At 47.0% G+C, this 15,430-nt stretch overlaps 1 protein-coding gene across 11 annotated transcripts in view; it reads right to left on the bottom strand.

The window, feature by feature from the left end:
* Positions 1–15,430, bottom strand: part of TENM2 (teneurin transmembrane protein 2) — a 1,017,264-nt gene that overhangs the window by 62,076 nt on the left and 939,758 nt on the right. For 10 of the 11 annotated variants that reach the window (XM_007171390.3, XM_007171391.3, XM_057541632.1 and 7 more), the window contains 4 exons: positions 10,027–10,047; positions 6,872–7,104; positions 5,436–5,590; positions 3,219–4,093 (listed from right to left, as the gene is read on the bottom strand). In XM_007171390.3, coding sequence (XP_007171452.2) covers positions 3,219–4,093; positions 5,436–5,590; positions 6,872–7,104; positions 10,027–10,047 — 1,284 coding nt within the window. The remainder of the gene's footprint in view (positions 1–3,218; positions 4,094–5,435; positions 5,591–6,871; positions 7,105–10,026; positions 10,048–15,430) is intronic. The other variant, XM_057541638.1, reaches the window with a different exon arrangement.

Genomic DNA, 15,430 nt, shown 5'->3' with positions numbered 1-15,430 from the left:
TTGCTCAGGACTGGAATAGCCTTTTACAGTTTCTCTCTTCTGGAGGGCCTGTCCTTGAGGGTGACGTGTTTTCTGTTCCTCTGGGCCCCAGGTTTACTAAGGCAGGCTCTACCCCGCAGGGGATGGGGGCGGGGCAGAAGTATGGGGGCATGGGGAGAGAGCGGGATAAATTCAAAGTGGAGTAGTAAGGAAAGACCAAATGTGAAAACTGCATTCTTCAATTCTGCTTCTCCAAAATGAATCTCCACCTACCTGACTCCTGTATCCACTATGCAATTGGTTGTTTGGAATCTGAGGGGGGTGGGATGGAGATAGAGGTGTGATAAATCAGTTGCTTCTCTCAATCCCATTAGCATCTACCCTTCCTTGAATTTCTATATGCCAGGTGCTTTGCTAATTTCTAAAAGTATCAATATATCATCTCAGTGAATTGTCACAGTGCCCCTATACGGTTTGCATTATTATCCCCACTTGACAGATGTATGGACATTGAGGCTCAGAGAGGTTAAGTAACTTGTCCAAAGTCAATAAGTAAGTATATGGCATTCATATCCTTGTCTTCCTGACTCCAAGATCCAGGAGCTTTCTGGTATACTGTGCTGTCTTCTGGGGAAGGCTGTGAAAACCTGTGTCCTCTCAGAGATGTACCCAGACCAGGCTACATCTTCTATCAGGACCCAGTGGCCTACATCTGGGGAAAGTTAAATTCCAAGGCTGGGGCTTCCTGGAACTTTCTGAAACCGACTGACCATCGAATAGGGCCAGGATAATTCAATAGGGTTATTTTTCCTCACCTTTCTCTCCCGCTCCCAGAGTCAATGAGGAATTTGTCTTTTGGGGTTGTATCTTCCCCCAACTTTTGGGACAGGTGAGTTCCCTTTTGGAATCCAAAGGCAGGCAGGAGTTCCCAATTCTACTCACAGCCCCGCTTCAGGACACCGGTGTGTCACGCAAAGAAGGCGAGACTTGGAGATCCGGATTTGAGTCCTGCTGCACCACTGACTCTCTGTGTGGCCTTGGGGGCCGGGGTGACAGGGTGGTGGTGGTTCACGTCTCTGAGCCTCAATTTCTTTATCCATAAAATGAGGATAATCACACCTGTACTTAGAAGGTCGTTGTGACAGGTGGGCAGACGCAAGGCTTCTCTACCTATAAAGCACTATGCAGAAGGAAGGTGTGCTTACAAGCATTCACTGAAGGACAGATTGTTTTCTAAGAGCCTCAAGGCCTCTGTGTGGTTTTGTCCATCACTCTGTTAACTCCTTTCTCTAAAGTTTTCGCTAAGGCTACTGCGGTCCCCACGGGAAGTAGAGTCTGTCTCTGATTTTTAAACGACCAACTTGCTGACCATGTGTAAAAAATACCACAAAACAGAAAGAAATTACCGTCTTTTTTAGGAGGCCAAGAAAGCCATACGCATTGAACCCCTACAATGGAGAACGTATGACAATTTACCAACTCAACCGTATGGGAAAAAAAAGCAGCTCTTCATATCAAGAGAGAAAAAAATTATGCTTCCATGTAACTTCTGAACGAACATTAGAAAAAAACAAAACAAAAACCTTAACCTTGTTTTCATTCAGCTAGGGGCCCCTTCTGGAAAATACTCTCCCAGGTAGAGGTCCTGTCTCAGGATGCACCTCAGTCTGAATGAACTTTGTTACTACAGCCTCTTAAGTCAGGCCTACTTCAGACTGGCCCCCTGAGAGTGACACCAATTCTCTCTGAAATGCACTGGGTCTTCAGGTGCAACTTCCAGAAGAGAAGATGAGAATCTAGGAGGCGTTTGGGTTAAAGAGTAGCTTTAGCCTAACTTGGTGTGAGAGCTAAAGACGGCACTTAGATGGTGCCTTCAGGGACAGAGTCACTGGCTGGTAAAGTGTGATCAAGCCCCAGTGTCTGAAGGATATTAGGGTGCTTCAGAAGTCTGAGAAAGACAGCTTGGCCCAAAGAAGGAAGGAGAGCAAGGGCAAGCAATTCTGCAGCGCAGCCAGTTTCCAGGAGGTGGCAACAGCTTCCTTTACATTCTCCCAAACCCTTCGGAATGCAAACAGGAAGTGCACATCCCTGAAAGTAAAACCGATCAACAACGAGGTCTTCTGTTCTCTCCCGTCCCTCTTTCCTTCTGTGACAACACCTTGCCAACTCACTAAATTCTCAGCTGGCAGCAGCAGCTAGACGGAAAGCAAGCAACGACTCCAAATATAGAGTGGTTAACCGGATCCTTCACCAACAAGGAGAGCCAGATACTTAGAAATTCCATCCCTGTCTCAGCCAGCGAATCATGCCTTAGCAATTTCCTCCTGCCAGCATCCCACTGGTTAATACCTGCAGCAGCAGGCAGCTGGACCAAGAACCGCCTGCAGGAGCGAGGGAAAACAGCTTTTTGGGAAAACAAACAGCGGGACTATCAAGTATGAGATAATTGTTAGGGGAAATATGCCCAGCTCTCACATCTTTTAATATACCTAGCACTTTATCTGTATTGATCTGCTTCTGCTAAAGAGGAAATTCAGAGCTTATCTACCTGTCTGTGCAATCAAGTGTGTTGCCGCACCTATCGGCAAATTACAGGAGCCCCACCAGGATCTTGCCTTTTAGTTTCTAATTTCCGCACCCATGGCAAACATGAATAATCAGCAAAGTTAATCAACACTTGATCTCTCAGGCGCTGTGCGTGTCCAATATCCTGAAATTGGAATGGCAAGCAGGCAACAGGCATTCCCAACTCTTGTAGGGGCGATGTTCAATACCAGACACCCAATAGTGCAAATCATTTAGGAGTCAGGGGACAGGAATATCCTGGGGCGTTCAAGTTAGGGAGACAACACGAGTAAACACTTCTAAAAGCTACACGGACGGCCAGTCCTGATGCCAGCGAGGGTAGGGTGAGTACTCTTAGGAACCACTTTAAAAACCTACTTACTGGGCTTCCCTGGTGGCGCAGTGGTTGAGAATCTGCCTGCCAATGCAGGGGACACGGGTTCGAGCCCTGGTCTGGGAGGATCCCACATGCCGTGGAGCAACTGGGCCCGTGAGCCACAATTACTGAGCCTGCGCATCTGGAGCCTGTGCTCCGCAACAAGAGAGGCCGCGATAGTGAGAGGCCTGCGCACCGTGATGAAGAGTGGCCCCCGCTTGCCACAACTAGAGAAAGCCCTCGCACAGAAACAAAGACCCAACACAGCCATAAAATAAAAAATAAAAAACCTACTTACTCATAGAAAGTCGTCCATCCGGTTTCATCACTCTTGGTGGCTAGGAGGCCAGTGTTCCCATCGTAGGTCATGAGGCCAAGCTCCAAGTTCTGCGTGGACACGACTTTGAGACCTCCATTGGTGCCCACCGTGAGAGTGATGATCTGGTGGTCAGGCATGAGAAGGTGGCGGGGCATGCCACTGCTGTCCCGACGGATCTTCAGGGAATTTCCATTATTGTCAATCAACTCAGTGACATCATTGTCGGCACCATACGTGAAATTGTACAAGTACTCCCCCGTCACCAGGCTCACAGTGTACTGGTGGATGCCATCGGCGTTGAAGACGTACAACTCCTGTTCTCCGGGGGAGGCAGCCTCATACTGGTTGAAAGCGTTCAGAACGGGCTTGTTCTTGCTGACCGCCCTGATCCGAATATTTCCAAGGTCTGCGACGTAGATGGTACCATCGGGAGCTACAGCTAAGGATGACGGGGAGTTCAAGACGGCATCAGTCGCGTAGGCATCATCTCCTGAGTAGCAGTTGCAATTGACATCGTTTTTGCAGTCGCAGTCGGAGGCCGCCCCCGCTAAGAGGCAGATCTCCCCATTGGTTGTTACCTGGCGTAGACGGTTAATCTTCTTCTCGTCTGTCTCGGTGATATAGAGGACCCCAGTGTGAGAGAGGGCAATGGCACTGGCGGACTCCAGAGCAGAGTGAATGGCTAGTTTGCTGAGCGAGTAGTCAATGCCAGGAACCTGGCAGTGCATGGGGCGTCCCGCAATGATGCTGACTTGGTGGTTCTCGGTGATGCGAAGGATGACGTTGTTCTCTAGAACATACAGGGAGTTGTCCATGGGGTTGATGGCAAGGTCTGTTGGCCATTCCAGCCGAACCTGTGGATGATATGGCACTAAATTCAAGAACAGCCTCTAACGTGCTCAGTGTTTAACCGCGCAGGGCACTTCTATTGATTTTATGCAACTGGGAGAAAAGACTTACTGTTTTTTTTTGTTTTTTTTTTTTTACTAACACACTGTACGAGACGCGCCCATCATGGAACCACTTGCTCATTGCCTGTGCTGGGTGTGCGCGATAGCGAAGAAGTAACTTGGAACAGACATCTCCTGCTCCGTCACCTGCTGTGGCTAGAGTAGGTCACCAGCTCTATCCATGATGCTCTTGACAGCCCCAGGTAACTGGACCAGGGTCAGAGTCATCACATACAGTCAGGTGGTTCACAGCACAGAGGGCTAGTGTAATGCAGCCCATACTCCGCTCACCAAGCTGTGGGCCTGAGGAGGCTAGGTTCATTTAGAGGAGGCATCTTTATCTGATTCACGACAAGGAGCTACGCGGTTTAGAAGGTGTCCCTGACCCAAGGGCAGCCGATACACAGGCTGGCCAGCGAACTACAACCTGAGTGTTTGCTTGAAAAAGTGAACTGGACCAAACACATCCCTTCTCTGCAGAATCTGAAATGAAAACCTCAGTAACTAGTGGTCCGTTAGTTGAGGAACTTGAGCTGAAATTAATGAAGTTGACCGAGGGTGGAAAAGGCCCTTTTGGAAGAGTAAACATAGACTCCAGGTTGTTTGAAGACCCTTATATTCAAGTCCCGTTTCTGTAAATCAACTATGCTTCAATAAAAATTTAAAAAAAGAAGTATAAAGTCCCGTTTCTCCTGTGGTACATTTGAGTGAGCCTCTGTTCTCTGCCAACAGGTAAGAACCTGGACTAAAAGACTGTCACTTGGGGGAACATCACTTGGGGGATCTGCTTTAGTCACTACTGCGCAAAGTAAAGGTTTATATAGTGAGGATGCAATCATTTCAGATTAACAGGGAAGTTCTGATTGACACGTAATACTGTATGGTACATTCTCAAACCTGCGATAATGATGAAGAAGAAAGGTAATTACACAGTAACTCCTACCCTATAATCTGCCACGGCTGGAGTGTGTCACCAGCTCCACTCTTCTGAGCAGAATTTCCCTCTCCCATTCTCTTTTTCTACTTCTCTCTCATTTCTATCTGACATGTCTCGTTCCATCCTGCTGTCTAGTTCATCTTAAGCCTTCTGCAAACAAACCTGGGATCGGTATCTATATCTCCTCCTCCCACTGCACTTTCAACCCAAACAGGCCCCAGGTGAGAACTTCAGGCCCAGAACCAGGTGTGGCATAGTGATGAGAAATGAGAGAGAGAGAGAGAGAGAGAGAGAGAGAGAGAGTCCCACCTGGGCCACGTCCATGCTGGAATCACAGCTCAGTGGCCGGACCGCAGTGAGGTCATTGGAGCCCAGCAAGGTGGAGATGATTCCATTCTGGTCAACCTTGCGGATCATGGTGGCGTCGACAAAGTACATGAGCCCGTTCTTGTCAACTGCAATACCTGAGCAAGACAAAAACAGTGGGAATGCGTCTCTTGGCAAAGAGCAGGGCTGGTAGGATGGGGTTGCGGGTAGGGATGCCCTACCGGGCATTACCTTCTTGGATTAGGGACCTGACTGGAGTAGCACACTGAGAGCTGCGGCTCTCAATCTTTTAAGGTGATACCCTTTCTCAGGGGCACTGTGCTAGATCTGCCTAATTCCTGGGGCGCTGGCTGCTTCACCACGCAGCCAAAGAACGAAGCTTGGGCTGTAAATGAACTGAGGCTGCAAATGAGGGAATGGGGAGATCATTTTGCATCTGCTCTTTTTAGAAAAGATGTTATTTCCCAAGTTCACTGCTTAAAAAATTATTGGTAGTAAATTACTTGAATACCCTTCACAACTGACTGCAACAATAGGGCTGGGAAACAACGACCCTTGCAGTCACAAACTCCTAAGTCAACATATATCCTCCAGGAAGTATTCCCAATGAAGCCTTGACTCCATTGATACTCCGGGGGGAATGCTGGTCCTAGCACTCCCTTGGTAAGAGGCAGACAGCAGCTTCTATTGCTTTTGCATTTTCACCCCAGTGCGCAAGCCCAAGGCTCCCCACCCTTATTTCATGCTGCTGTGTGCTTTCAGCATAGCTAAAAATGCTAACAAGAATTGGACCTTCAAATGACGGGTCCTTAACCTTCTTTCTTTCTTTTTTTTTTTTTTTTTAACATGCCCTTAACCTTCAGTTAGTCCTTTTCAAACAGAGATCCATCAGGGCCAAGAACCGCTCCCCCCCAACCCCCCACCAAATCCAGGCCCTTGGAAATGATACCCGTTCTTAATTGCTACCATTATGGGGCATTTGCAAAATGTCAGGTACTGTGCTTTTGACTTTAGGTACACTATTATCTAACACAACAGCTGCGGAGTGGTTGGAGGCCCTCCTACCGGGCTCTGTTCTGTCTGCAGCCCACACAGCTGGCACTCTGGCTCGCGGAGAGCGAACATTTCCTTCTGACTCTCTGTGACTGGCGGCAGCCAGCAATCTCCAGGAGCAATCCACCCCACTTTCCATTTGTAGCCTAAAGACAGTTGCAGGTGATGAAATTTACTTCAAATAAATAAATCCGGTTTCTTTAAGAAACATTTCACCCACACACCAAGCCATCTAGCAGAGTTAAATTATTCTAGGGGCAGCTGCGTTTGGGACTGCCTGGGCTTAGTTCAGTTCCAACAGGGAGGGAGCCATGCGTGTGGCAAGCTCTCTTTGGGGAAGGGCTTTCTTCCTCTGCAGCCTTTACCTCGAGGGCTCATCAGGGTGGCATCCACAGCCTTGCCTCCATCCCCGCAGCGGGCTTCGTCGAAGGGCAAGCATTGCTCTCCCGTCCCTGCCACGACTTCTGAATTCCCAGCCAGGTCCTTAGCTCCGCTCAGAGACTTGACTCGGAAGATTCGCCGACTGTTGGTGTCAGACACGTAGAGAGAGCCGGACACAGGGTCCACCGCCAGATAGTACTTGTGTGCTGGGTTGTTGCTTTAGGAGAAGAAGCACACAGAGGAATGAGAAGGGGCTATGCAGCTGGCCTCCTGGGTCAAAGAGATGACAGAAATCCCAGCAAGACTCTACCCACCTCCGCTGCCTTTCCACTTTAGTGAACTGGAAAGAATCTAACGTAATAAGTTAGTGTTCTAACGTATCATGGCTCTTAGCTGCTTCTAATTGGACTTAAGCTCCTCACGCTATCAGAGAATTCATCACTTCCCTTCATGCTAGAATACCATTGCTTCATTTAGCTGTTGCGCAAGATCTCACTCTGATACTGCTTTTGTGTTTGTGTTTTGTGGTTGCCAGCCTCCTTTCTTTCCCCCATGGGTTTACTATGTTCGCAAGTGGGGCTGAGGAACACTTCCACGGGACAATGTCCTCTTTTTAATCTATGCTTCCTCAGTGCCTCCAAGGTACTAGATCATGAATACTGGGGCAACCTGGAGTTTTCCTAACTTCGTGATCTTCTCTACTGTTCCTCGGTGTGGATATGAACAAAGTTGGTATCTTGTATGATGACATGTGATATCTTGCCGATATCATGTCCAGAATCTGAACTGTAAAGGAAGGAGATGTAGTTTTCAAATCTTGGGTAAAACAGTGAGGTCACAGGCACAGCCCAGGATCTGCCAGGACCTAAGACACACTAGGAGAGAGATACCTCAGGGTGGGGGAAATGAATTAGGAGAGCGTGAAGCCTCAGAGACCTGGATCTCTTTCTCTGCCGTGCGTCCAGCTGTCCTATGTGTTGCTGACGAGGACAGGGTAAGATCTGTAAACTTGGCTCAGGACTAAGACACAGGAAACTCTAAACTCAACTTGGACCCAGCTGGCGAACCTAGGGAAGTCTTTTGGCCACGATGGGTCCTAGATTCCTTATTGGGGTATTAAAGAAGTCAAATCAGAGCATCACTCGTGTCCCTTTTGGCTCAAACCCTACATTTTCATCCCTCTGCAGTGTCTGTCACTGGCTGGAGGTTGAGACCAGAATGGGTACTCGTGCTATTCCCACATCGGTGATCAGTATCACTGCCCCTAGGATGCAAGCAGCAGACGCCTCTCTGTCCTAGTGTGGGAGACTAGGTTTTGGTGCCACATGCCTAAAACGAGCACAGGTCTTTTTTTTTTCAGTTATTTTTCAACTGTAGTTTAGAATTATGGGAAGAGAGGAGCTGGGAAAGGTGAAGGGAAGGTGAGGGCGATGGTAGTGTTGGATACATCTGTCCTGTAGACAGTAGCTGGTAAATTACTAATGAAAACACCACCATTTGGGTTCTTCCCTGAGTCAAGGAAGAAAAGAACAAGGAAGCCATTTTTAGGAACAGTTTGTGCGTCGAGACCGTCTTTAATTCCAGCCTCTCCTCAGGTTGCTATTAAGACATACCAACTAGAAGTCAAGGTCTTTCTAAAATTCCAGCCTAGATAACAGGTCTGGGAAGAGTAGGCTACCTGGGTTCCTTTCCTTCCTTCCTTCGTCTTCTTTTTTTGGCTACTAAGTCTTGAGAGACTATCCATACATGCAAAACAAATTAGGGCAGAAAGGGAAAAAATTCATGCCATTTTCTAATTAGACGCTGTACTTTGTTGCTGACCACACAGGAGCTGCTGCCATCATCAGAAGAATCAGGGCATTGCACATCTGTGCCTGTCTGTGAGCAAGATAATTAATTCTGGACTTTCTAGGGAGCCCAATTCAAGGAGGCTTTTCAAAATCTCTGGCAGAAGAGCAGCCAGTTGAGGGGGCGGGGTCAGTTCTTGCTGGGAGCCCATTCTTCCCCATGGCCTCATAACTCATTTCCATCAACATTCTTGCAGAGGAGCTCAGCGAGATGGACGGCCATGCTTTCACACTGGGGCTACGGCAAAGGTCAGATGGAGTCTGGACGTTTGAAGGGGGTGTCCTTCCGGGGCACTGCTGCTTTTTAAAAAATTTGGCCCATTGCGGGTGTCTAAAACCAGCCAATTTGGGCGTGCCTGAGATGGAGGAGGCAGAGGACTCCTACGCGTGGCTTTTGCACTGACTTTGATGATCTTGTACAACTTTATTCTTTGTCTAATTTTGACCTAACATCACGCAGGAGCCTCTGCCAACATTTCATTCATTTCAAGGAGTGAAGAGAAGGATTCCCTTGAGTATTAAAATACATTGCTTTGTTTTTTTTCCTCCTCTTCCAAATAAAAAGAAGGTCACTTTTCTTCTATTTTAGTGCAACCTGGAGTTTTCCTAACGTTGTAACAGGAAGCTCCCCAGAGCAACACGCACATATATGTGAATTGGACCAATATGGTTTAGGTGATAATCTCAGAGCAGTTGAATGACAAAGCCTACTTAGACAAAAAGTACTCGGTCCACACCCTTCATAATACTTAAAAGTGATTGAATTCCAAGACAATTTCCAATGCACCTGACTGTTGGATTCATTCTGACCAGCAGATTGGCAATTAACTTGTTTTTGTTTTTGTTTTTTTCTTTTTTAAAGTGACCATATATTCAGGGGAAAAAAAAATCATTAAGGAGTTTGAAAATGAGTTTTTGACCCGTTTCCAGTTCATTAAAGCTTTTGTGAACCCAGTCCAGCACTTACAAAAGCCAGAAGTTTGCCTCAACTGTTTAGCCCAATTATGGACCGCACTGAGCGGTCGGGATGAAAGCTTGCTGAGGGTTCATTACCTCACACTTGCATCTTCCGGAAATTCTAATTACTGTCAGCTTATTTGGTTCCTTTTTGACTGAATTTCATAATTGCTAAAGCTTATCATATCCACCACACACAATTAGCACATAAAGAAGTTACTATATTTGGTACATAAAAATATACAACATTACACAAGAAAGCACAAAACAAAAAGCAAACACAAGGAAGCAAACGAACCATATCAAATTATACGGGAAAGACTTCTTCATCTTACCTATGTTTAAACTCTTTATTTCTTTAGAGAAAGAAAACAGAAGGAAAAAGAACAAACAGTTAGCGGAAGAACTGATAATAAAGCAAACATAACATTTTCGTTTCTTGAATAATGGGGCCCCCCAAAAGGCACTCTTTTTTCTTTTTTTTTCCCTTCTAGCTGACAGCTCCCAGCACAATTATTTGGGAAGCTCCCCTGACGCTGGATTCCTCCCGGCCATTGGAGAATCTAGACAAGAACGCCTGAATTCTCTGACCAGCAATGTGGCATCACGTGACACAGGTGGCAACAGGTGAAACAGGCTGATGAAGGGATGGCACACAGGTTACCTCTTGAGTGCCAACACCTATCGACTGGTAATGGCTGCTGGGAGGGCGGGAGTGAAAGGATCCTGAAGCCAAATTCAAGCTCAGCCATCAAGAGTGCTGTGATGCCTTTGGAACATCCGCCTTGGGTGTGGTGACGCCTGTACCACCTACTTGCCATTGGTGCATTACAGAGTCTGTACCACCCGAGAGAGAGCGGCCCTGCCCACAGCCAATTGCATTTGCCAAACACCCTGTTGAACCCTGAGAGTCTCAACCATTTCCTCGCTCTGCTCCTTGCCCCCTCCCCTCTGCCCATCCCCCTCGCACGCGTGGGCCCCCAAGTATGCATTCTTTCTTACAGATAACACCCATCAGTGAAACTCACAGGCGATACCATCCTCTCATAATTGGAGCCAAAGACTCCAGTTAACATTCTTTTTTGGAAAACTAGTCAAAGTGTTGCTTCTGTTTTCTTTTAAGAATAAAAATACACGTCAGTTTCAACAGGAGAGTGGCTGAATTTTAAGAGCATTAAGGAGAAGAGGAGAGAGGCTAGGGCCTTAAATAGAGAAGTGCTCCCCACACCTAGGCCAACGTGGAAGAAACCCCTGACCCCTCTTTCCCTTCTAGCTAAGGGAGTAGGCTTCAGGGAAGGAACAAAGAGGGTTTAATGCCCTGATTCCTGCCTGGGTGCAGCTCAGGTCTCTGCCGGGGGCCATCATTAGTGGTGGGTTTGCACAGGGATTACATTTTTATATTTTATTCCAACATGTTAGTTTTTGCAAAAAAAAAAAAAAGTTAATTAAATGATGCTGATAACTCTTGAGCTCTGACTGACATAGTGCAATTTAAGATTCATTCTGCAAAGCCTGGCGTGTCAGGGTGGCAGCCAGGAATTCTCGCATCTATTTTATATTGCTTAATGAAAGTGAAATGTTATCTGCCACCAGTGGTAGTCATATTTGGCTCTTAATTATTGCAATATCAATTCCACTTTTTTTTTAGTCAAGATTTTGTGAAAAGACTGGTTGGGATTTGGGTCTGCTGACCTGACCTACTTCTTTGCTAAGAACATCTGCTTTAAGTTGATTAATATAATATCTGTGTTGGGGGAAGGAGAAGGCAGGGGGGGACTAAGTCACTGAGACTGCACAGTCCGAATGACCATGTAGATCTGAACTTTGGAGAAAGGCTGAGGTCACCGCTATTCCAGACCAAGGCCATTAGCAGAGTGGGTGTTTAGCAGGCAACAAACCCAAATAAGAGCACCAGTGAGTCAGTCTATGTATTGGGTTGGCCAAAATGTTCGTTCAGTTAATGAATCCTTTGATCAATAAAGTTCTTGGTGAAAATGAAAAAGATCTTTTATTTTTCTTAAAGCCAAATGAACTTTTGGGCCAACCCAACAGAAGAGCATAGGTGCCCTACTTACAAGGGACAGGCCTAGGCTTTGCATCCATGGCCTCAAAGAAACCAACCCTTTGAGGAAAAAGTGGTGTCTCAGATTCGAGAATTGAGATGGATTAGCTCTTCACACTGTGGAGTCTCAATGACTCCCCTGCAAAGCCTTCAGGGTCTCTCCAAGCCTTCTCCGCTTGTCTCAGGGAGCTCTCAGCAGGCTGTCTTGTGATTTATGTGTGTGTGCTTGTCTTCCTAGCTTCATCGTGAACAGAAGTGAGTAAGTAAATCTGGACATGACTGACTCATTTCCATACGGCTGATTCTTAGTAGAGAGCCCTGGAGAGAGTAAGGGTTGGAAAAATGGGTTCTTGAGTGGAGGAAGGAATAGGCTGCTTCCCTTAGCGCTGCCAGACCCTGCCTTGGATGAGTTCCAATCCCCTCACGTCCTGCTCAGAATCGCAGAGCTGCAATAAGTTGAGACTGTTGTCTCTTTTCATTTCAATTCTATCCCTCTGTGCCACAGAACAGGGTGGAGTTGGAGCTGCCACAGTTTTTGTTTGTATGTTTTAGTTCTAACTAAGGAGAAGTGAGTTGAGATACATGTAGTTCAGTTTTAGGCGGATGTGCTTATGCGGCTCATACATGGTCCTTCTACCATCTTTTAGATGGTTGCTAGCCATTCTGGTACTCACGGCTTTCAGGAATCCTCCTGCCTTGTTGTGCCAACTCACCTAGCATCATTACAGAAAGTGGAGTGCTCAACGGAGAAGTCATATATCATGGAAGTGTTAATAGTTAACTAACAACAAATTTTAGGTTGTCTGGATTTTGTGATGTTTGCACTAATTGTCAGACTTTCAAAATTTGCAGTTTGTTTTGGTTTCTTTTCTTATCCTAAATAATAGTTTCATTCCAAAATTGCGTAAGATTCAGGCCCCGTGAAACCTGGGTACCTCCTTGGTGAAAGAGCTTTGAACACAGTGCCAAGAACTGTCCAAAATTTTACGGAAATATTGTTGTCATTGTTACTCTGGGTAGGTGCTGTGTTATATTTTGTTTCCTGACCTCCATGTTTATACCCTGACCTCACAGAGAAAGCATGCCTCTCTGACTACAATCTCATTCTCCTCCCTAACTTTCTACGTTGGCATAAAGCAGGGTCTGTTGGAGCTGTACTCTCAGGCAAAGCTGGCCTTTGGTGGAGCTTACTTTCAATTTCTGCTGCCCTTGCCCGCCTTCCTAGGCTCCCACTTTTCTCACGTCTCTTCCCTCTCTAGCACTCACACATCTGGGCTGGACCATTCCCTCCCCTAAACATCCTCCCTGGTGCAATGATGCTGCTGACCTACCCCAATACCACCATCAGAATCTCAGCATGCGGAAGTGTTTTAGTTGGAAAGAAAGTGTAATTCATATCATAATATAATATAATTTTATAATGGGAAAATGAAAAAAAAATTAGAATTTCAAACATGAAGGAAAGTGTGAGATTCTTATGTTTATGGAAAGGGGCCAAGTTAAGAAAAGGCAGAGAGACACTGTCCTGTCCGTTATCATTTACTGCCTCACACTGGGGTTCAGGTCTTGAGATAGTCTCAAATGGGGGAGAAAGGAAAGCTTTTTCGCTGACCGAAGTTCACCCTAAGATGTGAGTGACTGACAGATTTACTCTACCCCCCAGGGCCTGGGTTTTCCAAGGACCATCTGAAGAGGGTGATAGTTATGAGACGGGAAATGGGCTCCTAGAGGTGGGGTATCAGGCTTTCTGGGGAGGTGGGTGTTGAAAATGTTTTGAATGCCCGTGGAATTGGAGCTGGCAGGTGATAACCGGTTTACCTAGGAATAAGGCTTCTTCTACCATCAGAAGTTTTTCAAGCACATAGAACTCTGCCCCTGCATGTTTTGGACAGGCAAAGGAAGAAGCAAGGAAGAAGGAGAGCGAACATTTAAATAAAATTCGGGTTCGGAGGCTCAGCTCTGGGTTGGGTAAGTGAGACAGGGATGGGCACCGACTCCCGAAACTGGATCATTCAGCTGCCAACTCACAATGGAGAAAAGACAGAAGCACGACAGGTCTCTCCCTGCCCGCCCACGCCCCCCCACCTCCCCGCCCTTTGCTGGTTACTGTTTTGAAGAGAGGGGATTGACATCCCTTTGTTTTCAGGTATGTAGTGGGAAGAAAAGAAGAATCAAACCAGTGTTCTTGTTAAAGCTTAACTTCTAATCGCCTGGATACCTGGCTGATAAAACAAGAGCAAGTCCAAAGGCGGTTAAAAAGGAAAAAAAAAAAAAATCACACAGCCGTGAAGGGAAATTGACAGTTACACTTCTCCGCAGCTGTCCTCAGTGTCACCACGTGGGCCCTTAGCTTGTGCCATTGATGTTGTGGCCCCTGCAACTTCAGAGACGTGGAATCCGGGACAAACTCCAACCAAAGGGTGGATGCTGGTCTTTGTCCCCTTTAACTCAAGCAACATGTCTTGACCCCCTCCTGTGGGCCAGGCACCGCTCTGGGCATCAAGAGGCAAAGATGTCAAAGGTGCCGGCTCTACAGAAGTTCACACCCTGGGGCCCTATAGACTTGCAGAAATAGCTAAAAAACAAGGCAGTCAATGGTGTCACCTTTGTGGAAAATTAGAGTTAAGTGGCCCAGGGGAGGGAGAGAATTATTTCTGCTGGTGAGACTGGGCTTCATGGAAGAGCCCAGTCTTAAAGATGGAACTGATGAGGGAGATGAGGTAGAGAAGGTATTTTAAGTAGAGTGAGTCAAGGTGTGGAGGCGGGGATGGGCAGGCAAGGGCTGATGTGGCTCTGAGCAGGAAGAGAGGTGACAAAGAAGCAAGGGCCAGATGTGGAGGGTGACAAATGCCAGAGGAAATCACACAGCCCTCATGGAAAAGCCCAGCGCTAGCTCCTCCCCCTTCCCTGCCTGCTTTCACGGCTCTCCACTGCCCAGAGGATGCCTACAAAGAAGATGCTTTACTAGGGTAAAAAAGGAAGTAAACATATTGGGAAAGGGACCTAGTTGGGGAGCTCTAGGAGGGTGGCTTGTCTGATTGTCATTCTGACAGCCTGAGGATTATCCAGCCTCTTCCACTTTGCACCCTTCTTGCTCTCACTGTTCGCCATTCGGTGATTACACCCTCTTACTCTACCCCATGGCCTCCCACCCTCTGTGTTTCCATGATGGTTGGTTGTTGGCTCTTCTAGAACACTCAGCTTGAATTGCCTTTCCTTGCCCAGGTCTCCATCTCTCACCCTCGAATGGGTGCTCTTTGAGCCTGGGTTTCATCCCCTTTTGGACCCTCAGAGCTCAGCATGGGCCTGACCCACCCTAATGCTTGGTAAACACCTCCTGGATCACTGATCACTGAGGCTGGAACCTTCTTGGGTGGGGCTGGGTTTTCTTCTCTCCTTTTACCCCTCCCAGTGCCCGGCACAGTCTCAGCTCCTCAGAACACTCAGCATCACTTTCTGGTGGTCAGAGAACTAATCTCTCCCCCAGGAGGGGCCTCAGAGACACAAAATGTAGGTGCAGCCTGTGACTTCTTCTAAGTCCTTCACTTGGCAGCTGAAGCTGCCTCAGAAAACGCCACCGCCCATTTGGCTGCTCAGGTCAAAATCCTAGCATCACCCTTGATTCTTCTCTCCTCTCTCTTTTTTTCCCTCATTTTTTTTTACACCCTATAAACACA

The sequence above is a fragment of the Balaenoptera acutorostrata genome, chromosome 2 (assembly GCF_949987535.1).
Source record: "Balaenoptera acutorostrata chromosome 2, mBalAcu1.1, whole genome shotgun sequence".
Taxonomy (NCBI): Eukaryota; Metazoa; Chordata; class Mammalia; order Artiodactyla; family Balaenopteridae; genus Balaenoptera; species Balaenoptera acutorostrata.
This window is presented reverse-complemented; position numbering and strand designations above follow the sequence as displayed.